General features: G+C 38.2%; 1 protein-coding gene across 3 annotated transcripts in view; it reads left to right on the plus strand.

Moving 5' to 3' along the window:
- The window catches only part of mpp7a (MAGUK p55 scaffold protein 7a), a 101,409-nt gene that overhangs the window by 22,416 nt on the left and 53,093 nt on the right, over positions 1 to 25,900 (plus strand). For 2 of the 3 annotated variants that reach the window (XM_056771664.1, XM_056771665.1), the window contains exons 2-5: positions 8,010 to 8,159; positions 13,088 to 13,206; positions 19,877 to 19,954; positions 23,765 to 23,845. In XM_056771664.1, coding sequence (XP_056627642.1) covers positions 8,123 to 8,159; positions 13,088 to 13,206; positions 19,877 to 19,954; positions 23,765 to 23,845 — 315 coding nt within the window. In that variant the 5' untranslated portion in view covers positions 8,010 to 8,122. Of the gene's footprint in view, positions 1 to 8,009; positions 8,160 to 12,904; positions 12,990 to 13,087; positions 13,207 to 19,876; positions 19,955 to 23,764; positions 23,846 to 25,900 lie in introns of those variants that run through there. The other variant, XM_056771666.1, reaches the window with a different exon arrangement.

The raw sequence follows: 25,900 nt of genomic DNA on the forward strand, positions 1-25,900 counted from the left end.
AGGATATTTCTTGATACCTGAAAGGACTGCAGTAACTTCATTATTCTGAAGTGTGGATTGTATTTATCAAGTCTTTAAATTCACTAAACTGTTCTAATTTAGTGTCTGGAGATATTTGTCTTAAATCTATTAATGTAGGCATTTATTTTACATCATTGGATCAATGAAAGCGCCCTTTACAAACCTCCCCAGAAAGAGCTTCACATGCCTGCTGCTTTTGTTTGTTTTCATGCTAAGAAGCTTAGCATGTGGATTAGCCTGAGGGCTCTTGTGTGTGTGAACAGAATGAACTCTGGGGCGGGCAACAGTAACATGAGGATACGAGAAAAGCCCAGCATTCGAGAATTTTAATTTACTGATTATACATCATTAGACTTGACAACTGTTTTAGGATTATTAACAATAGTACTTTTTCCAAAATTATTACCTACAGAAAGATTTATGTGACAGACAGCATTACAGTAGCTACACAACAGCAATATAAACCCAATAATTCCAACCGTGCTGCTGCTCCCTTGCTTTATGCTCACGGCCATCTGCAAGCCTTCCATCAAAATCTGCTATTACACGATGTATGTGGAAAACATGGCCCAGGTCAGACCTGGTGATCTGACCTCAATTGGTCAGTTGAAACACATTAGCATTTACACCTGACACTGTGACCACCTGTATTTTGATTTTAAAGTCCACCTCTGCATACATCAGTATATTGACCAATTGTTTTAATTTACAGTTGCAAGTTACCAAGTTTAAAATGCTTGTTCTACACAGATTTAATTGACAAGAGACATCCAATGTTGTCTTTCCAGGATAGGATATATGTTACAAATGTAATGACCGCCCTTGTATATGGTTTTTGTGATACAGTTACAAAACGTCTTGTGCCAGACGCATAGAAACGCATGCAGTTATGCATAATATTTACCAGTGTGACATCTTTTTTTGTTAGTTTATAGAGCATGCTTTGATATTTATTGCATTAAGTTAAAGGCGGGTTTTCATTCAATCTTTAACGTTGTATGCTATTGCTATCCCATCAATTCACTATCCATAGTTGGTTTGGGATTCAAGTGTGTTTATGTGCATTACATCCCCTTGCGTGTCTTTCTGTGCCCATGCTGCTGATTCATAGATGAATATAGAGAGAGTATTGATGTTTGGTGGTATGGCAGGAAGCCTCTGAATGCTCAATTCTGTCCTCCATTAGGAACCCTAAATACAGCATTCATCTCCTAATGACAACACACAGCCTCAGAGGGCCCATTGAGAGCATCACATACAATACTCACCCAAAGTCAGACTAAAGGAACAGGCTATTCTCTCATAAGTGCCCCAAATCACCACATTAATGACTCTTACAATGTTTCAAACTTCAAACACATTTTACAATGGACTGTTGGCTTTTGTGGCACTAATGGAAACACACACCTAACAGTGAGCACAATAAGCCTCAGGGAACAACACATTCTGTTTATAGGAAGTTCAAAATTAACTTAAAAGAAACTGTTCAACAGTGTGTTAATGTGTTCATTTATAATTTACTTAATACTGAAGGTTTTCTATATATATCTGTTCATACTTTTTCTAGAATGAGGTTATCATTTTTTTGTGGCAGAGGTTTTGTGTTGACTGTAATTCAATACCACTTCTTTTTAGGCATACTTGGCCCTTGAATGTTTGAGTGGATGAATGGTTGATTTAGCTTTATCTCCACCTAGTGGTTACAACGTGACAATGGGCGCTTTTTTCTTTCCCTTTTTCATTTAGAATAATTGTTAAATTTAAAAATGACAATATTCTGTTGTTTGTTCTGATATCCTTTATTTTTATATTATCTTTACTCTGTCTTTGTCGTTCTCTTTGTTGTTCATTCAAGTCTATCCGCTTGTGTAACAACTGGTGAACTGACTAATGGAACTCGCCAATCCTGTTGGTTGTGTATGTATGGCTTGATGTGGCTGGGGTGTTTGGCTGTAAAGTTATTTGTACATGTGCAGTAATTTTAGAGAGTTTACTGTCTGTTCCCATTAAAGTGAACTCGTGTTATCTGTTATTAGTTCAGCCAACACAAAGATTCTGTCGTTTCTGCCAAGTTGTGCCAAACCCACATTATTTTTAGTCTTTGAAACACAAAAGGGAGCTTGTTTTATCATTATCTGGTTGGGTGGATTCAATACAATGGCAGACCATTTTATTTCTTTGGCACTTTGTGGTTGACACTTTTAAATGCTTTATTAAGTTTCAAGTAAGTCATTATGTACTGCTTTTGTATGGAATCCACCCACACTTCCTTTACAACATTTAATTTTATACTGGCCTAAAATACAAAGACAACTACTATTTAGATATGTCAGTTGATTTCCCCACCGGTGTGTAAATATTGTGGTTCACGGATGCTTGCATAACATTTCTCTTTATTTGGTAGTCTGACGTAGCAGCACTGGATAACCAATGAGTTTGGGGTGGAACTACCTGTCTGTCCAACAAATGGCAGATTAATAGATAAATATATAATATTTCGGTAACACTTTATAAGAACTTTCATTAATAAATCATCAACCAACATTATAATACTTAACAGATCATTAGTTACTATATATTAAATAGGTAGAAACTTAAGATGGTGTGTTTGTTTATATTTACTAATAAACGTTTTAAACATTATCTAAGGATTAATAGATTATTATTTAATGTAAAATAAAATGCTTACTAATGTCATTAAACTTTAAATTCATATGATAATGCACTTCTTGAAAACCTACAAATTATTTTACGAGATGTTATACAATAATTGAAAGCTATTGTTATTGTAAACACTTTTGCTGCTATTGAGTATGATATGGATAAGGTTTGGGACGGATTTAGTGGTTTAGTGTAGGTCCGTTTTATTTTATTTTGTATTAAAAAAAATTCATACATTATTTTTAAATATATGTAAATAGGGTAAATTCAGGTCATTTGGGACACATTAAAGTTATTAATGATTAGTAAATGCTTATAAACATTTACAAATGATTAATAGTTTCCATTTTAGATTGAGTGCTTCAAATACATGAGCAAATAATTACTAAATAATTTGCTGGAATGTCAAAATAGAAGATGTCTACACAACAAACAAAGAACAAATATATGATATTTAAAGACCGTGTTTATGAATTAATGTATAATATGGTAAATGAATAGTTTGTGAAGTACTTATAATTACCAAGCAGGTGTTTAACAACATTTGTAAAAGTTTTATTAAGTACATTTTAAATCAAACACAACATTTATAAAACTTTATTAATTTACCTCTTCCGCTAACATGATTTCTCGTTCACGTCTGATTGATGTATCATCGGTACGATCAGCGGTGGAGTTGAAAACAACATATCCCATCATTCCACGCTTCTACACAGCGTCATCAAGCTATGCGATTGTTGTTGTTTTGATTGTGCGCCCTATAGCGGTGATTTCTACAAACTGTACCTTTATATTTAATGACCTTTTTTAGCCTTAACTATTGATCTGTTAAGCATTATAAACTGTTTCTTAATAATTTATAAATGAGGTTTTTAATCATTGTAAACCATGTCAAAACCTATTTAAGATTTTTAAAAAGTGCATAATCATATGAATTGAAAGTTTAATGACATTAGTAATCATTTCAATTTACATTAAATAATGATTTATTAATCCTTAGATAATGCTTAGTAAAAATTTGTTATTAAACATTAACAAGCACATTATCTCGTATTTCTAGCTACGTGAACATCATTTACTAATGATCTGTTAAGAGTTATGTTTGTTATTGATGTATTAATGAAAGTTATTATAAAGTGTTTTACTTTTTATTTCATGAACTTAAAATTTTGTGATTTACCTCATATGGTTTTGATGTATTTGTCTTTTGTCCGAGTGACTTCATTTTATAGGTGCATACACATGTGGGTCGGTCTGTTTTATGATTGGTTACTTGCACGTGCCATTTTTGTGTTTCCTGCTGTTCCATTGTATGAAGTCAAGCAAGCATTTTGTAGTTTTCCATATAAAAGTAGGTATGTGTGTTTTATTGAAGTCCTTGCAAACCTTCATGACCTTCATGAGGGCAGGCGTATGTGAGCGAAACAGGCTTACTTATAGAAATGTTTTAAATGCATAAAAAGACAACCTTTAAAGGGATTAACCCATAAATAAAAAATCTTAAATTGTTCCAAACCTGTATGACTTTCTTTGTTGTATTCTGATATAACTGTTGATATTTATAATCAACACCCCATCCAAAACAAATAACTTCCTTCATTGTTCTACCCTTAACTCATTCGCCGCCAGCCTTTAAAAAAAAAGTTGCCAGCCTACGCCAGCGTTTTTTAACATTCTCACCCAAATTCAAGGGCTCACATTAAATTTTCTATAAAGAATATATGGACAGACAATATGTCAAATGAAAGAAACCGTATTCTTCTATCTTCATTTGTTCTTTTTTATCACTCCTTATATGTGGGTAGGTTTCTTCAAAAATGCATCAGTTTGATTATACAGATAATTACCGTTTTTTTTTCCAAAGATTCCGCCCAGATTCCACTCGGAACAATCATTAAAAACCACTAAAACATATACGTTCTACTTTCTGGGACTCTGTAGTTTTTCCCAAAGGTGTGTAAGAGCGCCACCTGCTATACAACATTAAAAACACTGATTGCCGTAATAACTCGTCTTTGGCGGGGAAGCCTTTTTTTTTATTGACAAGATAACTCGTCAATGGCGGTGAAAGAGTTAATATAACTAACACTTGCTCTTATTTCGTCATCGGTTTATTGGTTTATGGTTTTGGTTTATGATTTTGTGTAGAAAATATCTAACAAATATTCACAAAATGGTTTCTTTGGTTGTTGATTAAATTTTCAACTGTGTATCGCATGATCCTCTTTCAAGCCACTACCTGCCTTTATGTCTACTGTAGCTCTTCGTCTTGATTCATTATCCCAACACACCAGTATAAGGTTCACAGATTTTCAAGACTCCCAGCAAATCTGCTTTAGAGGCTCATTCAGTGTCTTGGAGATTCAGTAAATCTCATAAGACTCATAAATTCTGTGCAGCTGATTCAGTGATGTACAGGTCTCCTGGTGCTGGTTAATGGTTAAACCCTGCTATTTGTCTTATGGTCTATGTGTATCCTATACGTATAATCAGAGCTGGGTAGATTACTTATGAATCGTTATCCGTTACATGAATATGTTTTTGTCAATAACGTAATCTCTTGGATAACACATTTTTGATATCATAATATGACTTCTTTTGGATAACATTTAAATTACTTTTGATTTAAATCTTATTTGATGTTACATTTACATTTATGCATTTGGCAGTCGCTTTTATCCAAAACGAGTAATATTGTATTTTCCTATACTTTTATACATAGGTATGTGCAGTCCCATGGGATCGAACCCACAACCTTGGCGTTGTTAACACAATGCTCTTACCACTGAGCTACAGAAAAGCTACATTTGTTACATGTATTGAAGCAGCATAATTTTGTACTATTTTGACAGATACAATGAGAAAAAATATTTAATTCTTTATATCCAACAAGAGTATCGATCCAATCTTTATGAAGCACAGTACCGACAAAATACTAACTCTCATATAACTTTCTAGTGTTTACTGATACTAACAATGAATAGTTTTCCCATGAGGCTCCTTAAAAATAAAATGGTGTCTATTTATGGTGACGAGATCTCTTGCCACAAGATTTCACAAGATTTTCTCATTAGGGCTTGTGATATCAGCATGATGGTGTTTGATGGTGAAATTATTATTGAAGATGCCCTGCCACGATCATTTTTAGATGTAAAATGACATTTCAAAATGCACCTATTTTGCATTTTGTGATTTTCATTTGAATAAAATACTTTTTCATATATTTCATCATTGAGGATTACATAAAAATAGTCTAAAAATCTAGTTTTGTTCTCGTGAAGCCAATCTTTTTTCACGACTCGTTGGATAATGTGTCTCATCATACCCCCTAGTGTCTATACATCCCGCCATCAAATGCCACATTTTACATCTCTATGCAATTCCAATCCCCTTCCCTCTCTGCTGGAGAAAACTTGAAGAATCACAAACATGAAAAAATGTAGGGAAAATCACCGAAATTTAAGCAACTTACTGCCATTCTTTGAATATTTAATCATGTTATCCATAAAAAAGTAATCCAGATAACATGTAATCCATTACTACCCAGCTCTGTGTATAATATATAACAGTGGTTATCAAACTGTTGTAAGTGTGCCACTGGTGGAACGTATAGTGCCCCCTGGTGGTTTGTGGCTTGACAGGAAACAATAAATTGCATTTAAATACTATTTCAAATAGTATATGTAAATAGTACATGAATAGTTTATAAATGAGGGAATTTTATGTGTAACAATATCTATAAAATAATTATACATTATAATACATGTTTATTTTATTGTGATCCATTTGACAATTTAATTAGATTTTTTATGGCTGTGAGTGTGGTCCAATGAATGTATAATTTGTTCAAAGTTGGTACTTAATTACAAAATCTTTAATTCTTAACTTTAGTACATCATTAGTATTTAATAGTATTAAATTATAAAAGTCTTAAAAAAACACGTAAACAGCATTATATAAGAACACCTTTGAAACATATTATAAAGGATTTTCAATTTTGCCTCTCATGACTGCACACACCTATCAGTAAACAGCATGAACTCCTTGCCTATGAAGTTGTGTGTGTATGTGGGTGTGTATTTATATGTGTGCATGGATCCCTCATTCTTCCAGAAGCATCGCCACAGTGCTCATATTTAGCTAAGTGTTTTATTGACTGTAGTACTGTTTTTTTTTCTCACTGTATGAAGTTTACAGACACGTAAACACACTTGAGCACATAGGAATACTGTGGTGTTCATACTCTTAAAACAGCATGCACACGCCAATGACACGCCATGCATTTAATAGCAACACAACTGCCACGAGTACTGAGCAGAATTACACAACCAGAGGGAGTGAGAGAAAAAGTGTGCAGGGTCAGTCCAGAGAGAAAATGGGGACCTATGTCAAGAAAACCATTGCAGTACCATGATCATTTTGGAACGGTTTCGTAAGTGTTTGGATAATGAAATGAAATGTATCTCAAATTAAGAGATCTATAAAACTGACCTGAAACTTTTGTTTTGTGTAAGATTGTGTCTGCATTTGACCTCTCTTTGATCTTGTGGGGGTGTGTAATGTGTGTTAAACCCGATCTCCACTGTGGTCTTGCCAGTTATCTGGGGAAGTGAACATGTGTCTGTGTATTTTGTTAAGGAAATATGTGAAATCGTTTTACTTAGAACTTGGATATTGGTCTAACCTGCTCTGCTTCTCTTCCCACATCTCACCTTCAATCTTTTCTCCTCCCTTCTTCTCGCTTCAGTTCTCCCATCAATCTGACTGCTGTAAATTGTAATTGGCTGTAATGACACCACTAGATGGCAGCAGCGTGCTTTAAGTTTATCACAGAGGTGCATGATTAAATCTCCAGCATACCTTTCATTGCGATCATGTTTTTTCTTCTCATCTCTTCTCCATACGGATTCTGGTTTGACAAACCTGATACTATGTGATCTGTAAAAGAGGCCGTTCGAATAATGTTTCCCCCACCCGCCTCTTTCCATCTCTTAGTTTTTCATATGTACTTTCAAGCCGCTGGTTACTAGTCTTTAGGGTGACATAAAGGTTTAAGGTACTTTCGATGCCGCGGCACGCATCCGGGCAAACTTAGGGCCCCGGATGGAAAAGGACAAAATTGATTTTGGGGCTGATGTGTCTCTATCTCTCTCTTTAGTTTTTACTCCATTCCCCTGTCTTATGTCTTCTCACGTCACCTTTGAACTCATTAGGTATTAATGGATTCATTCTGAGGGACTGTTGTGTTTGAATCTGTCAAAACGCGCATGCTTAAAATGAACCTACTCCAGTGCACTCAATATAATTTTTTTTCTTTTCTTTCGCAGATTTGCCAATGACATAATCAAGGCTTTGCAGACTGCCTGGGGTCAGGTCATCTAACCCCATCGCTGCAGGATTGTTGTGGCATCGTAGAAAGGAAGCTGATTTTCAAGTCATCATGCCGGCCCTCTCCACCAGAACTGGCAGTGAAATAGGTGACCCAATCTTTTGTCACTTGACCGCCTTAATAATATAGAGACATTAATATAGTCTAGGACAGACACGAGCTGCTAACAAAATGCGGTAACACCTTACAATAAGGTTGTGTTTGTATTATAAAATACCTTAGCTAATATGAACAATGAGCAATAAATGAAAAAGCCAGTACAGATAACTGTTTTTATTACTTTTTAGCATTGAATTGGTTTCTAAAGTACCTGTAAGGTTTACAGGGTCGTATGTCTTTAGGCATGGATATCAAAAATTATTTCCCCTGTGATGGAAGAGTAATGTGATGTGATGAAGATGTGTTTTTCAGATTTACAGGTTTTCCTAAATACCAGTCATGTTACTCATCGGATGTTGGAACTTCAATAGACAAAGTGGAAACTTAGACCATCAGTTACTATTATGGTCATTTCACACAATTACTGACTCTTTGGGACCCAAATTAAAACTGGCTTTCTCACGCAAGATTAAATTTAGGGATGTAATTGTCCTTTTAAACTCATTAGCTCAAATGTTTAGGGGTAACAGTATCAAAATGTGTGCATTTGGAGAGCTATACCACACACACAGCACAGCTAAACATTGTTCCGTGGGCCAGACACACACTGCGTTCCCTTTTTCCTTTATTTCTGGCACATATCACGCTTGGCCTCGTTTTCTTTATAAAGAAGGGATTACTATGTAAATCTAATCTATTTGAAAATAATGCCTAGTTGGGGTATAAAAGCCTGATGGACGACTGTAGGGTTGCCGGGAGACATGTGGTATGGTTAGGTTACGTCCGCTGAGGTGCCTAATCCCGCCTTACCCAACAGACTTTTAATGAACGTTTTGAAAGCCCAGCAAGCCACTGTGGATCTAATAGATCGGGCCCATTATATAACTTATGTCGAGATGTATGCCCTAAAGCTTCTGCCACTTATTTGAGGCGCTCTTGATGTGTTATTGGCTGCTGTTCTTTTGTTGGACACCTGACTTAAACGCTCTCTCACATACACACTCATGAGGCAGGAAATTGAGATTTAATTGCCAAAACCCACATTAAAATTGATCAAGGAGGACTGCCACTGAAATATTAGCTTATGTCTGGCTCACTTTTCCCTTTTTCTTCTGTTTCTTTCTCATTGGACCACTTCATCTTGTACTGTCTGTTCTGTTCTCATTTGATCTCCATTTCTCTATATGAAAGAGCGCTATGGACATTCGAAAGCTGTTCCTTTACTACATGTATCCGTTTTTTTGTGTGGGAGTTTTGCTTCCTGGTGGCATTTGATTTCACAACCCTCTCACATTTACACAGTTGTTGTATTTTCATAAAGCAGCCTTTGCTCTCATGTTATTAATAAAAAGATTAATACTTCTTAATAGTAAAGATTTGTCATCGCTCTGAACGAAGTCTATGAGTAAACTGAGTCAAAGATTGCAATACATTGAAGATTTGAACTGTACAATACGCATAAGGAATCATTTTATTATATCATGACCCTGATATTGATATAACATGATATCAGCCGTCTCATCCCTCATTTTAAAGATCCCATTTCATCTCACTTCTGATCCTATGCAGCTGTGCATTTGTTTTCTAGCAGTGGACATCAAATCTGTTGAATCTTATTTTACATACAAATCTGCTGAGAAACAGATGTAATTATTCATTAAGATCATTCAGTGAGTGCTTTGGTTCTTATATCCACAGAAACGTGCAGTCTGTTAGCCAGATCACTTTGAATCTGCCCGTTTCAGCACCCCACAGCGCATTTATGTGCCTTATGAAGTTTTACTGTGTTATTCTAGGCCGGTCTGCTCGTCCAATTACTATCCGTCCCAAAAGTGTCCCAAAAAAGATAAGAGCTCCAGGTCTGCTCGAAAGAAAGAGCGACAAAGACACGGACCAAAGGGAACATACGGGATGCTCTTAGGGCGAAAGTTCTTTACCAGATAATGAAGATGTCTGTACGTGTGACAGTTTAATGCGTGTACAGGTATTACACATAAAACTGCCTGTGCAGGTATTCTACTTGAAGTTGAGTGATATTGTCCTTAAATCTGCATAGTTGTTCTTTTGATTTAGGGCGTACGTCTGTGTGCGTGGACACGCATATTTCCATCCATTCTGTTGAGAAACAAGTGCGTGGTGTAATGATGTCGTCGTCCGTAATGAGATCCACATTCAGCTCCATATTGTTTATCGTTCAGGTGCTGAGTCGCTCTTATGGCTTCAGCAGAGCGCCGGCTGAATATGGCTGCAATGAGGGATATGACAGGAATCGCCATATTAAATTTCTTCTCGGCTAACAGTAAATTTTTCCGTTCTGATGTCAAGAATGCCGAGCATTTGGGACCAGAGGACGAGCGAAGGAGAGAGAGCAGAACGTTAGGAGCGGCAACAGCATGCGCTTTGGGAGCACTTTATCGATTTCAAGCTATTTATCCTCTGCTTTTCCATCTCTCTCTCTTCTGCCATAGGGATACAGAACTGAAACACGAGGATTTGTTGCCACTGGAAAAGCTCCCTGTTTCCAATTACATCAGAATGAAAATTTCCACTTCATTTTACCAAATGCAAGCGAAAGGAGAGGGAGAAACGTGGAGGGAGAAGGAATTTCATTTATTTGTTGTCTTTTTATGTCCCCTTTTTCGGAGGATACAGATGTCTGCCACTGTCAATGAGCAGAATGCATGCAAATTTAAAAGGCGGATCCTGGAAAGATGGATTCTGCGCTAACATTCTTAGAATTATTTGGTGATTTCCAAAATTTGCAAGGGACACTCTGGGCATCATAATGAGCGACAGTTTGTCTGCGGCTTGATAAGAAAGGTTCTAACATTGTAAATCTGTGGAGACCCATAATAGTGGATATCAAACACATTTTGGTCCAATGATGGAGTTTATTGTTAAAAGGCTTTAGCAGAAGGAGTTGAATGCACTGTTTAGTGGGTGGCTGTATGTGTGGATGATTGAAGTAGATGGTCTAGAACATGCAAGTAGATCTAGGAAGGAGTTCTGATGTGGTGTGGTTTAGGATGCTGAAGCTGAGGACCGCGAGTACAGTGATGAATCCCTGCTATGGGCTCAGACCTCTAAAAGAGCCTTTTAATGGCTTGTGTGTTTATGTGCTTAACATGTATAGTCAGTTGATAATAGATACAGTATACAGTCAAAACTTGAATTGATTACATTATTTTGAAAAAAGCCATGTAAGCAGTTGGAGACCAAACGGATACCCCATATTCGTTGGAATGAGTCTGATCAGAGTATCACAGGCTCGCATGCATTCCCTGTCTTTTCTCTTGTTCTTTGCTTCTCTCTCTCTCTTCTTTTATAATTTGTCAGCTCTCCTGAGCGTCTCTCTTTCTCTCTCTCTATGGATGTAGTATTTCTATTTAAGGTGGTAAATCAATACCACAATGAATAAAAGTACGGGAAGTGCAGCTGTTCTTGTTTTTATTTCTCCATTCACATGCTCGGGCTTTCTCGGATGAACAGTGTTTTTCTGAGCAGCACCTGAAATACTGACCCCAGAGGTGGTCTCGCGCACACGTTTGCATATGACAGATATACTGCATCACAGACAGTCGCTCAGCACCTGAAAGAGAGAAACTCTCCAGCGGTCATTTCCTGTCGAGTTGAGCGTGTGTGAATCTTTTTGCACTATTGACTTTTGAACCCATCCAAACAAGACATTTACAGAAAGCGTTTTAGTGTTCTTTAGAAATGCGGTCTGCGCTGTAAATCTATCTGGTCCTGTTTTCCACCAGTTGTCCTCCTGTTGGCTAGTGCGTCAGGGGCCTGAGGCCAGCAGAGGCCAGACTGCGAGCCAGCGGGGCATATTTCCCATGCGCACAGCCTCTCTTGTGGCGTACGGTTGTGTATATTTGCATGTGCAATCCTTTTTCTGTCTTTGTGCCTGTGTGTGTGTGTGTGTCTAAGAATATCACGTCATTCCAGAAAACCGTCTTCATCCACACAGTCCGCATGCATGCGCGTAAGTGCTGTTGCGTGCTTGTGTGTGTTGTGTTGTCCAGACAGTATGAATGACCCCGTTGCCTTCCATACAGGGTGTGTAATTAAAGCCTGTCTTCATTCCCGGCGCTGTTGACCAGTAATGTTGTAAATTTGAGAAGCAGGGCCTTCCGATGGCAGCTCCTCCCTGCCATCCTCCAGTGCCGCCATTGATGTCTGAGGAACGCTGTTATTTTCTGGAGGCCACTGGGAAGTGTAGGCGTGTGAAAGGGAAACGCTGTTTGGCACAGCATTCTTTCACATCCCATTCTGAAAACTTGGCAGCCAGTAATGGTCAGTTTACGCAGATCTTATTATAGGATTCAGACACATTAGGTTAGTTGTTGACTGTAAAACTCAGTTCGGGCAGTAGTTCACAAGAACTTTAAAAAGGCCACTGAGGGCATCTTGTAATGATCTGTCCTTTCTCTCATGTCTACTGTCCTGTTCAGTCTTTGTTTTTAGGCGTGTTAAATATACAATAAGTGTAAGTGTTAGAAGAGTATGTTTTATGTTTATGCTCATTTAAATATCGAATTGCTTTCGTATGAAACTTTAGGGATTTCATTCACAGTTATAGTTGAGATTCCTAGGAAAACAGGACGTTGCCAGACAAAGGGAGGAAATGAGGTGCAGCCTGGGAGAAGCCATTTTTTCTGGGCTTAGTCTCAGTGAGCATGCTCAGTTAAACTGATGTTTTTCTTTTTTGGTTGTTATTGTTGGTCGTGTGGATGTACCGATGTTTCACCGCCATCAATGTCTATCCCTGTCATAAGTTGTCAATAGAAAACATTTGTGAATTTGACGCGTTTATGTTAGTGATTCTTTAAGTCTTGTTTATGTGGGTTTATAATTTCTCTTTGGCCATTGGCTGTGTGTGTGTGTAATGTGTTTCCTGTATTTCCTCTACAGGTCTGTATGAGCTGCTGACTGTACTACCGTCTCAGCTGCAGCCTCATGTCGAGAGCGCAGATGACCGCTCCTTTCTACACGCTATGTTCGGAGAGAGGAGTCTACACTCATTGGTCAAGGTGAGTGTGTGTGTGTGTGTGTGTGTGTGTGAAATGTCACACTTCAGCTATTCAATAAGACACGTGGAGTGACACTAGATCTAACCGTTCAACCTTTCTTTATCTGCATTTTTGTAAGACAAAGTTTCGGAACAATCAAGTGCCCTTTTGCCTGTTGGTTGTGGAAGTTCAAGTCTTTATTGAATGTGAACTGTCTTAGTTTAAATGTGACCAATTATGCCATTTTGACGCTGAATGTTAATCTGCGTAAAGAGACCCCACCACAGTTCATGCTGTTCGAGTGGTGTTTATGGAGGTATTTATTCCCATCCTTAACACTTAAAATGCACTGGTCATACAATCAACTTCTGATTCCGGCAAGCCAAACACATTTAGCATTATTTAAAGACTGGACAGGCAGAATAATTCGTAAATCGAGATTTTTAGTGCTGTGCACTGAGCTAGCCTGTGCTCAATAAGATTTTTTAACTGTCTGACCACAGAGGCAACAGAGGTCTCAAAGACCTCTGCTGTCTTCTCTCCATGCAATTAAAGCAGGGTTTCACACATGTTCCAGTCCACTCTGTTCATCTGCCAAACTGCCACTCCAGAGAGCCTTACAGGAAATCTGACACAACCGACAATTTCCACCTGGGTTAGGTACACGATTCCAAACCGATACTCTGTCGTCTGCATGTGTGTGTCCGTATATAAGATGAAAAGGAGAGCGACAGGAGGAGAAAGATATAGTAATTGGAAACTTTCCTTCATCCGAACTCTAGCGGGAAGTAAATGAATCTTTTCCAAGGTTTTGCTATTGCTTTAAAGTTTGATCTGATTTTCCACTTTAGGTTTATTATAGTCTATATGGCTGCATTTACACTGTCAATCAATTCTGATTTAGGAAAAATACCATTTTCGCTTTTTATTTGATTTGTGCAACATTCGTATGTGGTTGAATGATATTGCACTATTTTACCCATCACGCTTCTTTTACATATTCAGTTTTTCTGACAAGTGATAAGATCACATAGTGTGTTTGGACTTGCAAGCTCACTCTCTACGAGTTCTCCCACACCTTTAATATTTTAATCTTTTTGTCCAGCCAAGCTGTGAGATCAGCTGGTAATCCCTGTGGTTTTCACCTCTGGGACTTTCTCTATTTGTTGTTACAAGAATAAAGCAGGTTCAACACAGACTCTTGTATGAGCCCTTCATAATGAACAGGGCATGCACCTGTGGGGTGCTGGAGAGAGGTGATGGGAACAGTTTATTTTGAGGGTCCCACAACAGACATTCTATGGACTAATTTTGCAACTAGTTACTGTATTCTCCTTACCCTTACCTAACAGCCTACTCATGCTATGGAAAGAAAAGTGGACATGTACAGATGTTGCATAGTTACTTATACAGGAGTCTGTAGAATGTAAAAAATGAACTGTTGAAGTTGACTAGCATATGTTCAGCCCTCAGGTTTAGGAATCTTGAGATCTGTAATGCTGTACTGAAATTTCAGACTTGCTAAAAATGCTCTTGGTAAATGGAACACTGTTGGTTTTTCTTACCCTTTTCCACTGACAGGATGCCTGAGTCTGTGCCCATTCTGGCCCCGTTTGGGCATTTCCACCGAAGAAATGGCAGTTCTGAGCCCGGAAAATTTGCTCTTAAACCTGCTGGTCTCGACCCAGAGGCCGGGAGGCAGAATAATGTCCTCACCATGCAAAATTTTCAGAACAACAACAACTCAGACCCAGTACACTAATGTGTCGACAAGCATTTATTTGTCACAATTTATGAATTTCAAATTTAAATATTTACAACACGGCGAGAACCTGATCACATAAAGATGCTTATAAATGATTTATGAAGTATGTTCCTAATTTGGAGCCAGCTTGGGTTATGTTGCATTGTTTGTTACAAGATACTGTATATTTTTTTGCGTTTTTGGCTTTATTTATACAGTTTTAGTGAGAGAGAGGACAGGAAGGGAAGTGGGAGAGAGAAGGTTGTGGGATCGGGAAAGGACTAGGAGACAGGAATTGAACCCGGGTCCCCAATTCGCAATGTGACGGAGCACTGCCCATGAGGCTATTGGCTCCGACTTGTTTGTTAGATTTATTAGCAATAGAAACAAATGCAGGTACTCGGAACGCTTTGAGGTTGCAAATGAATTAGAAATTTGTAGGCACAGTATGGTTGTAAAGGTTCAGTTGCTTGCTTTTATAATGTCATCTTATGAACATGGCAAGAACAGTCATGGAGTCACATCTATTCTTACCTTATTAAAGCTTATACAGCCAGTCAGTTCAAATCCCACAGACTGCTTTATCAGATTATTACCCAGACGGAGGGAGCTGAGTTCGAACTGAATTTGAGAACGTCTACTCTTCAGTTGGACCCAAGATCCCGAAAATGTATTTGTCTGAGTTCCAGTCACTGGCAGTTGGCTATACATTTTCCTACTCAACACTGAGTTACCATATTAATGTTTCTGAAGTCTCTTAAAGAGCAGCCGGTGTCTGATTCCGATTCTTTATAATCCATATTATGCATCCAAAATAAATTCCCAATGTAATACAAGCCTCCTGCATCCAGTGTCTGGACTAAGCCTGCTCCAGAGTCAATAAATGCATATCTCTGTGCACACCCACACAAGTGTGTTTTACGTGTGTAGAATGTGCACATGTGTCAGGGAAACTCAATGTGGTTAAGATGGAATGCAGACATACACCGACTGTATACATTCAATCCATAAAGTCACTGACGTATTACATTATTCTCACGAATACAGTACTAGTTTCTGATTTAAAACAAGCGAGGGCATGACCTTCTGCCCATCCAAAGCAATCTGAGATCACCGGCAACATTTACATGACAGGAACCTTTTATCCCTGGTCTCATCTTCTTTACAAATAAAGTAGGGTGGTCTAGTCGTTTTGGCTTTCTGTATTCTCAGCGTGCTTACGATTGAGTAGCATGCATACATTTTATGAATTATTGTGTTTCATAAGTGGCACACATGCAGTAAATCAGTGGCGTTTCTCCTACTTTGCGAGTCATGAAACTGGATCTCAGAAATGGAGAATACCACACATTACTCCAACGATGTTTGCTGTGCATCTCTGGAGTTTGGGTGTACAGTATGAGTCTGAGTGAAGAACAACAGTTAATGTAATATAAGATAATAAAGAACAAAGGCAATGCATTTTATTTGTCAGGACATGAAGCATAATTTGAGTCTAGCGGTCATACTGTACATGGTGGTTTAATAGTTTTTTGTAGCGACAAATGCTTTTTACCTTGAATATTAAGCAGCATATCTGGAATACTTAGTCAGAAAAAACACCACTTTAAAATGACAAGGTGTGTGTGCATGCGTGTGTGCTGCATCCATCCTGTATGGTGGGGTTTATGTCAACATCCTTCTCTGACAGGCATCTCACCATCAAGCCTGTCTGTCTGCAGGCCATTCCGGTCCTGTTCTGTGATCTGTTCGAGCGTGAGGTGATGAGGTGCAGTAGAACTGGTTCTGTTCTGGTCCACATGGACCTCGGTCCATCAGGGGTTATTCGATCCAGCTGCTCGTGTCACTGAGAGACAGGCGGAAGAGAAAAGGTCAATATCACTCCAACAGTGCGGATGTTAACAGGAGCCCAGAGCAGAAATACTACACCCCGACATCCACTGTTGTCCAACTGTTCTGTCTTGCTTTATACCATATGCCTACACGATCTCACATGTCTTACTTGAGGTGTTGCTGTCGACCGCCTAATGTAATTTCTTACATCCTTTTCCTGCATACTTGCAAAATGTCTACCTTAACTGTTTACACATGGTTTTAATAATCCTTTAAGGTGATTCAGGAATAGTTCACCCAAAAATTAAAATTCTGTCATCGTTTATTTACCCTCTTGTCATTTCAAACCTTTATGACTTTCTTTTGCAGAACACAAAAAATACATATTTTTGTACAAAAAAAGAAAGTTGGTAACTGAACAACAGCAATACTCAGTGACTTGCCTTGGTTTTTGTGTACGTACAATAGAAGTGAATGAGTACTGGCATTTTTGTTTGTTTTTGAGAATTCCGGTTTAAACGCCTCAATGTTCTTCCAATCATTTTTCTATTCTTCCTACGACATATTTCACATCCAGATTCTTTTTGTCTCTCAGCATTCAGTGTGATTGCGTTTAAAGCTGTGTTTGTTTGGCTGCAGAATGCACTTAGAGGACCCGTAGGCCTGACTGGCTGCCGTTTTTCTCACCTGCTTATGTTCTCAGCTCATATGTTTTGTCAAAGGCCTCTGGGTATTAAACGTTTGGTCCGAGAGGGTTTAGACAGTGGTCCATTGTAGCATCTGACCTGAACACTGACCACAAAACATTTTTCACACCTAGCGTGTTTAGTCATATGTTAAAAGACTTTGAACTATAAATTCTGGAAGAATGAGGTAAAAAGGGGCATTCCTGCGTTATGGATGTGACATTTTGCGTTATTGGTGTGACATAAAAACGCTCAGAGAATGTATTTGTTACCAATATACTGAACCATCTGTCACATTTGACTAAACCCCTGTTGATAGATTTTAAACGTCAGAATAATATAAGTCTATGCACATGTTTTCTATTTTAAAAAAGAGGCATACATAGGCCTATGCGTTATGGATGTGACCAAAAAGGACAAAACAAACTTCGTAGGATAAAGCAGAAGCAATAATACCCAACAAATCTCTTCATAAAACATAAAATAGATACTATATTTGAATTGTCATATGCCCATTTATGAGGAATATGTACCGTTATGGATGTGACACTCAAAATGGCACTTTCCTTAGTAGAAAAAATCAGGTATTAAAAATAAAACGTGCTTAAAAAATTTAAGAGAGACCTGACATGGGTATCTTAACCACCAAATGTTGAAATCTGTGCTATTAAAAACCTTTGGTGAAACCATTTTCAAGGAATTGCCCAAAAGTTTATAATCTAGTATGAGATCAGCAAAGGAGTTAAAAGCCATGACGGATTCTCATTGTTCTCCATCGTACTGTGAAATTTAGAGCTGGAAAAATGAAATGATTGTCTGAGAAATGTTTATCAGTTTGCAAGGCCTGTGTGATGTAGTGGAATAACGTGCACTAGTGCTTGATGGTATTACTCTGATTCATTGCTCTCATTTCCTGCTCTCTCTCTCTTTCCTTTCTTTCTCTTTCTCCCCCCTCTCTTTCTCTCTCTCTTTCTCTCTCAACATAATTTCAATTTAAGTATGCTTTATTGGTATTACAAAAACATCTGCAGCTAGACTGTGCACAATGTGCGGTGTAAAGTAGCACTAGTACAACAGTACAAATACTTTTTGTGAAAAAATGTTTGTAATGCAAACTGAAATAAAGTGAAATATGTCTTTTTTTATTATGTGGAACTTGTCGCAAGCAATTGATCGGCTTTGTAATGGATTTTAAATATGTGTGCTCTCTGGCGCTCCTGTGTGGACTGGCAGGTATCTGGAAAACAGCCGAGCTGTGAACAAAGGCATTGAATCTTGCTCGATTTCTGATATCGAAACTGTACAGAGCTGAACCGTTCTGCCACGGCTCAGACGGCCTAAACAGATGTGTCTCTTAGGACACGGGAGCAACCGGACAGTTACGTTCCATTATAAACCGGATTCCACATTACATTCCTCCTTCAACGAGTGTGTATATGTCCATGTGTATTTGAGTGGATAAGAAATATTTACGTCTCTTTCCCTCACCCGTGAGCGTGTTCACAGGTTTGCGAGAAATTCCACCTTTGCGTCGCAGTAGTTACAGACTGTCTTTACAGTAGCTTTCAAGCGTTGCGAGCAGAGTGGCAAAAAACGATGTCTGTTCTTCACGGCCCTGGGATGTGTTTTTCAACAGAGGCACGCTTCACCACATCACAGACTTCTCCGAACGCACAGATCCAGAAAAAATGCAGTTTTTGGCTTTCTCAGCACCTGGCTTTGTAGGCCCAGGCTCATAGTGTTCCCTTTAGTTTCTGCTTCATCAAATCGCCATGACGACCAGCCAAAGTCATCTATCTTCTCCTGGATAGGCACAGATAAATATTTAGTCCCCTTGGTAGCGGTGGGATTCTCATTCACCGCTGTGTGCTATTACATAATATTTAACAGGGCAAAATTCAGTGTGGACATGCTGTTAGGTTCTGCATGTTTTAAAGGCTCGAGACTATGATGTTGTCCTGGTAACACAATTTCAGGGGTAATACAAAAGGAGGTTTATAGATATTTCAAAGCCAAGGTAACTCGCAGTCGTTCAAACCCTTTCCTTTTTATTTTCAGTGAGAATCTACTTTAGATATTCTACTTTATTTTGTACAGGTTCATTGTTTAGGCTCATGGAGTTTTATTATTTTTTAGGCCAATAATCTAGATAGAGAACTGGCAGCAAAGACCTTGTGACCTATTGTTAAAAGTGTTGCATTTTAAGCCTGGATCATAATAAAATGCATTGTGCACTGTACTATTTTAATTTTTTTTAACACCGTACCCACCGTATGTATACATAGTCTTTATTGTGTATTAAATACACTTTAACAATGAAATTTTTTTTGACGAACTTTGTCTTCCTAAGGTTGTAAATTGTATTTGACATGGCTAAGTATTGTATCTTAGTTAACACACTTTTATATTCGTTTCTTTCTCCTTCAAGATCCACGAGAAGTTACGGTGTTATGAAGACCGCTCCCCAACTCCAGTACTGGACAGCGCCGGCTCACTGGCCCAAGACGTAAGTGAGCCACATGCACCCACTTCCTGTTAACCGTCAAAACACCTTTATGCTCATAAACTTTACACACTTCTGCACGGGTAACCGCGCACACACGTTCAGAGAAACACTCGACTTTTGCCTGCAAAAACGCACAGGCAGACGTCTCGCAGCACGTCTAGCTCAAGACCGACTCCAGGAGCAACTTGTCATTAAAGAAAAAAGAAAGATAGATGGATGTCTGGGGCAGAGAACACAAGTAGATGGGCTGCAGATGAGAGCGTGAGATGAGGCGTGGAGTATTGTGTGCGTCTGCATAAGACGTTAGTCATCAGTATTATAAAACACTCATCGTTTAAACTCTCAACGGTTTGCATAATGTAAACTGACTACTATATCAACACGGCCACATAGACTTACACACACACACACACAAACCTATGTAAACTTTGAAGAGTTTACTCTGGATATGATCAGAGAGAGGAAAGACAGAGGAAAAGAACACAAAGACGAATCAGAGAAGAGCAGCCCAGGTCAGCATTGACGTTCAGATGAGCAGAAATTATTTTGCTATCCAGACTTCAGATTGCGAAAGTGTTGTTGCATAAAATGGCACATCTGGTAAAACAAAGTAATGTTTTGTCCTCATGTATACCTCCTCCGCCCACTGCTAACTACAATGACCCAAGAAAAGCTGATCGGCTTTGATGACCGGCTTGCGTTTCCATCAATCTCAGCTTCTGTCGCTGAACTTTGTCAAACCACAGCTCAGATCCAACCCTCAGATTTTACACTTTCCTTCGGCATCCCTAAAGGACCCTCCGATATCTGCCCATGTGCATGCACGCCGCCCATCAAAGGTTAAACAGCCAAAGCGACCAAATTACTCAGAGCGCTGCTGTGTTTCTTCAGACGGATCGTTTTCATCCGTTGCTCTAAAGGAATATACGCCTTGCTGCTGTTTTAAACGGTGTAGTGGGTTTGCCGCCGCAGCTCATTTGAGTGTTAAGTTTCGCTAATGGAGCTTTAATTTATAGTTTAACATAAAACGCCAGTTTAACCTCCGCCTGGCCCGGGATGCTGTCTAGCATCGGCGCAGCAGGCGAGCTCCTTTCATGCATACACACAATTCCACGGAAAGCTTTTGCAGAGATGACACACAAACACATATACACACATTCTATAGTGTCGCCGTTGAGAAGCAGGTGTGCAGTTTTCATTCTGCCCACAGGTAGGCGGTAAAGAGTCTTATTTCCACAAACACTTCTCAATGCCCGGAGACTGAATAAAAGTATTGCCAAAGTACAGTCTTCTTCATGTCCCGGGTGTCTTCTATTAGACAGTGGAAAAATGGACTGCTCCAGATCCTGCTGGATGATCCTCCGTGCATCTCATTCCTCTCAGAAGAAGTCTGTTCTGGAGACGTCAGTCAGACAAATGCATAACAAGTATGTCAGATTACACCAGAGCAGCATAAAACTATATCACTGAAAGATTAATAGAAACCTCTTGTAGGGTTATTTTAGATGATCATTCTGTTGCCAGGCACAAAACAGATGTCCTAAGCCAGATGTACACTGCGATTTTTGCCAGTACTTTGCTGTCTAAAACAAAATTCGCAGATTGCTAAAATGACTTACATTGCGAGTAGGTCACTCAAGTCTTAGGTCACTTAATGTGTCATTTTGCCTGCTTTTAGTTTTTGGGCAGCACTCGTGCACAGTGACTTCTTTTCTGATGTGTCTTTATGGGCAACCAATAGCAGCGCAGGAACTGAAGGCCTAATTAACATACCAACCCATCTCCGCCAAACGATATCCCAGACGCAACAGATTCCAGACACTTGCTTTTTTCTTTCCCTTTTGCAGACAAGGTCTTGCCAAATTGTTTTCATGTTAAATTTAAGTTCCGTGCGAATGTCTAAATGCGACGAGGACTGGTGATGTGAAACAGCTAGTGTGCGCTGGTGGTTGTGACCAAAGTATTATCGATTGATCTTAATTTTTTTTCACTTGGTATATTGTGTAATTTTGACATGGAAAGCATTAATGTCCACCGTAGGCTTACCCAAGATAGCAGAAATAGCACAATGAAACAACAGTGCTCTAGGCTGAATTACTGCACACTGCAACTCGCACAGAAACGAGTAATTTGTTTCCTGGAGCTTGACGGTGATTTGATTTTTCTAAGATTGATTCAGTTGTGTCGCAAAATTTCCTTAAAGAAAAAAGCTTTAGACGTTTATATCCATATCAATATGTAATGTGATATCAATAGGAAGAAATCATCTTGACATGTAATGGTAGTACGACTGCATGTAACAAACAATGCTAAAATCATGATTTAAAAATGTTCCAAAGGTCTTATTTGATTTAATATAAGTAAGAATGTCTTACCTGTTTGAGTTAACATTGTCTCTCACACGTTAACATTGGATTGGTGTACTAAAAAGGTGTGGAATATTGAAGGTTTAGTTTTCCCAAAAAATTAAAATTCTGTCATCATTTACTTAAGAATTGTTCCAAATCTGTATACATTTTGTTGACCCTCTGAACACAAAATAAGATATTTGTACAAATGTTTGTAACCTAACAGTTTTGGGCCACGATTGACTTCCATAGTAGGAATCTCAACTACTACCATGGTATTCAATGGTGCCAACGGTTTGGCTTCCTACATTATTCTAAATATCTTCTTTTGTGTTCAACAAAACTAAGACATTTATATAGATTTGAACAACTCTGAGGGTAGTAAATCTTCCATTTTTGGGTGAATTAGAAATATACAGAGAAATATATTTAGAAGAATACTTATAACCAGACAGATTTAGCCCCCCATTGACCACGATATTATAAAAAAATACAAAGGTTGTCAAAAGTGTCCCAGAACTGTTTGCTGTCCTACATTCTCCAAAATATCGTCTTTTGTTTTCAACAGAACAAAATTAAATGATTTAAAAAAAAATCCTACTATGAGAGTCAATGGGGGGAAATCTGTCTGGTTATAAGCATTCTTCCAAATATCTTTCTCTGTGTTCTTCAGATTTGGAACAACTCGAAGGTGAGTAAATGATGACAGAATTTTCCTTTTTGGATGAGGGATCCCTTTAAATGAGGTGTTGCACTATTGAACCCACTGTCCGCTAACACACAACACACAAAAATATACTCATGTAAGACTCAAAGAACAGTGTGCCGTCTTTACCTCCATATGTGACCCGTTTATTAACATGACATCACCAACGATGCATGGAATTCCTTGTACACGCTTGTGTGTGTGTGCGTGCGCACACATGAAACTATGGGTCACTGTCACCATTACTCAATTAAACTTCACCTCCCATTTGGCTGGTTGCTACCGGTGGAAAAGTCTACTGGTATCCTAAGGGGGTGATTTCTTAAATCCTGATTATGGCATTTCAGCACGTTCACTCCACACATACACACGATTCCAGAGCAAGTGGGGTCAGTATTAAGGTTGTGGCCCAGGAGTAACACTTCAAATGAGTCTGGGGAACAAGCACATCTCTCTCTGTCTCTCTCTCCCTGCTCAGACAAACTGCAATGTGTCTCTGTGCCTCATTTAGCCTGCAATGCCTGCATCTGTGCTGCTCGGCTACTTATAAATCTCTCAATCTCTTAAACACACACACATACTCTCCACCTGCTACCTGCCTCAAGGGAGACATTTATACTCCAATTATTCATAATATATGTATGCTCATGGCTTTATGACCAATGCATGTGTTTGTGGATGTTATCAGTGCTTGTTTTCTCTTGCTGTCTGGTTTTGATTTCTCATTCTTGTTCTCTTGTTGTCTTATTTTATCAGCTGACAGAGGAACTTCAGGAACGTGGTGCAAGTGGCGAGATCAGGGAGCTTGTCAGATTACTGTCCAAACCACATGTAAAGGTGAGAGTTCACAAACACGCACACACACAATCACACACACACCTACTTGTTGATATAACATGCCACCAGTTTGTCATTATATGTCACCAGCCATCAGCTTGTCATATCATCTACACTTCATTACAGTCTATGATATCAGTGAAAAGATTGGACACATTCTTTATTATTTCTTGTCCAAAAGGGGATGCAGGGATTTTGTAGTGACCCTAAAAATACAGTATCTTATACAGTCTTATAAAACTGTCTTATATTTTTGGTTTTTCAAAATAGCCTCGCTTTATGTAGATGGTTCTTCTTAGAACCAAATCCTGAAACAATTTATCAAAGTATTTAACAGCTTTATTTAATTTAAAAACGTTGCATTGCATTGCATCTTATTAACATCTAGAATAAATGTTTGTGTTTACGTAATATACAGTGTACTGTGCATATTATTTTTTATTTATAAACACATACACTGACATGTATACAAATGTAGTAAATATTTACATGGATTTATTTATATTGACCGATAATTTAAATCATATAAAATTGTTTGTTAATTTTTATATTTGATATTCATATTTTTCTTAAATGTAGGCATATACAGACTCGCTCAAATTTGTTGGTACCCTTACAGGTCCTTGAAATAATGCTTAATTCCTCCTGAAGAGTGATGAAATTTAAAGCTATTGTATCATGTATACTTGCATGCCTTTGGTAGAATAAAGCAAAGAAGCTGTGGAAAGAGATGATTTATTGATTATTCTACAAAGATGTTCTAAAATGGTCTGGACACATTTGTTTGGTACCCCTTAGAAAAGATAATACAAAATTGGATTATAGTGATATTTCAAACTAATTAGTTTCTTTATTAGTATCACGCATGTATCAAATCTTGTAATCAGTCATACAGCCTATTTAAACGGAGAAATGTAGTCACTGTGCTGTTTGGTATCATTGTGTGTATCTCCAAGGTGAAGGTACGTCAGTTTCCGATCGCATAATCCGTCGCTTTTTGAGCAAAAGTAGGCTCCATTGAAGAAGACCTAGAAGGAAGAAAAGCTTAAAAAAGACAGACTGGAATTTGCTAAAATTCACATTGACAAGCCACAATCCTTCTGGGAGAATGTCCTTTGGATAGATGCGTCAAAACTGGAGCTTTTTGGCAAGTCATATCAGCTCTATGTTCACACATAAAAAATCAAGCTTTCAAAGAAGTTAACACCATACCCACAGTGAAACATGGAGGAGGCTCAGTTGTGTTTTGGGGCTGCTTTGCTGAATCTAGCACAGGGTACCTTGAATCTGTGCAGTGCTCAATGAAATCTCAAGACTATTAAGACATTCTGGAGCGAAACGTACTGCCCAGTGTCAGAAAACTCATGGGTCCTCCAAAAGAATAATGACCCCAAACACGCAGCCAAAATCACCCAAGAATGGGTAAGAACAAAACAATAAACTTTTCTGAAGTGGCCTTCTAGGAGTCCTGATCTGAATCCTATCGAACATCTATGGAAAGAGCAGAAACTTGTAGTCTGGAGAAGGAACCCATCAAACCTGAGACAGCTGGAGCAGTTTGCTCATTAAGAGTGGGCCAAACTACCTGTTCACAGGTGCAGAAGTCTCATTGAGAGCTACAGAAAACGTTTGCTTGCAGTGATTGCCTCTAATGGTTGAGCAACAAAATATTAGGTTAGGGGTCCGATCATCTTTGTCCATGACATTTTCATTTGTTTTATTATTTAAAAGAGTATTTTGAATAAAAAATCTAAAGCCAAGTCCGATTTCTAATAAGTATGGAATAAACTATGGCGGATGCCAATAACCTTTGTTAGTTTCAAGTTATTTCAGAGAAAATTTTGCATTCTTCGTTTTTTGTAGAGGGGTACCAACAATTCTGTATGTGTATGTTTTTATAAATACAAAATGATATGCACAGTCATATAATATATAATCACAAACTTTTATTCTGGATGTGATTAATCTCAAATAATTGCTTGACATTTCATGTTTGTCATTTTGACAAAAGTTTCTTCTAAATTAAAAATAAATAAATAATACTACGGATAAAAA

The sequence above is a fragment of the Triplophysa dalaica genome, chromosome 17 (genome assembly GCF_015846415.1).
Source record: "Triplophysa dalaica isolate WHDGS20190420 chromosome 17, ASM1584641v1, whole genome shotgun sequence".
Taxonomy (NCBI): domain Eukaryota; kingdom Metazoa; phylum Chordata; class Actinopteri; order Cypriniformes; family Nemacheilidae; genus Triplophysa; species Triplophysa dalaica.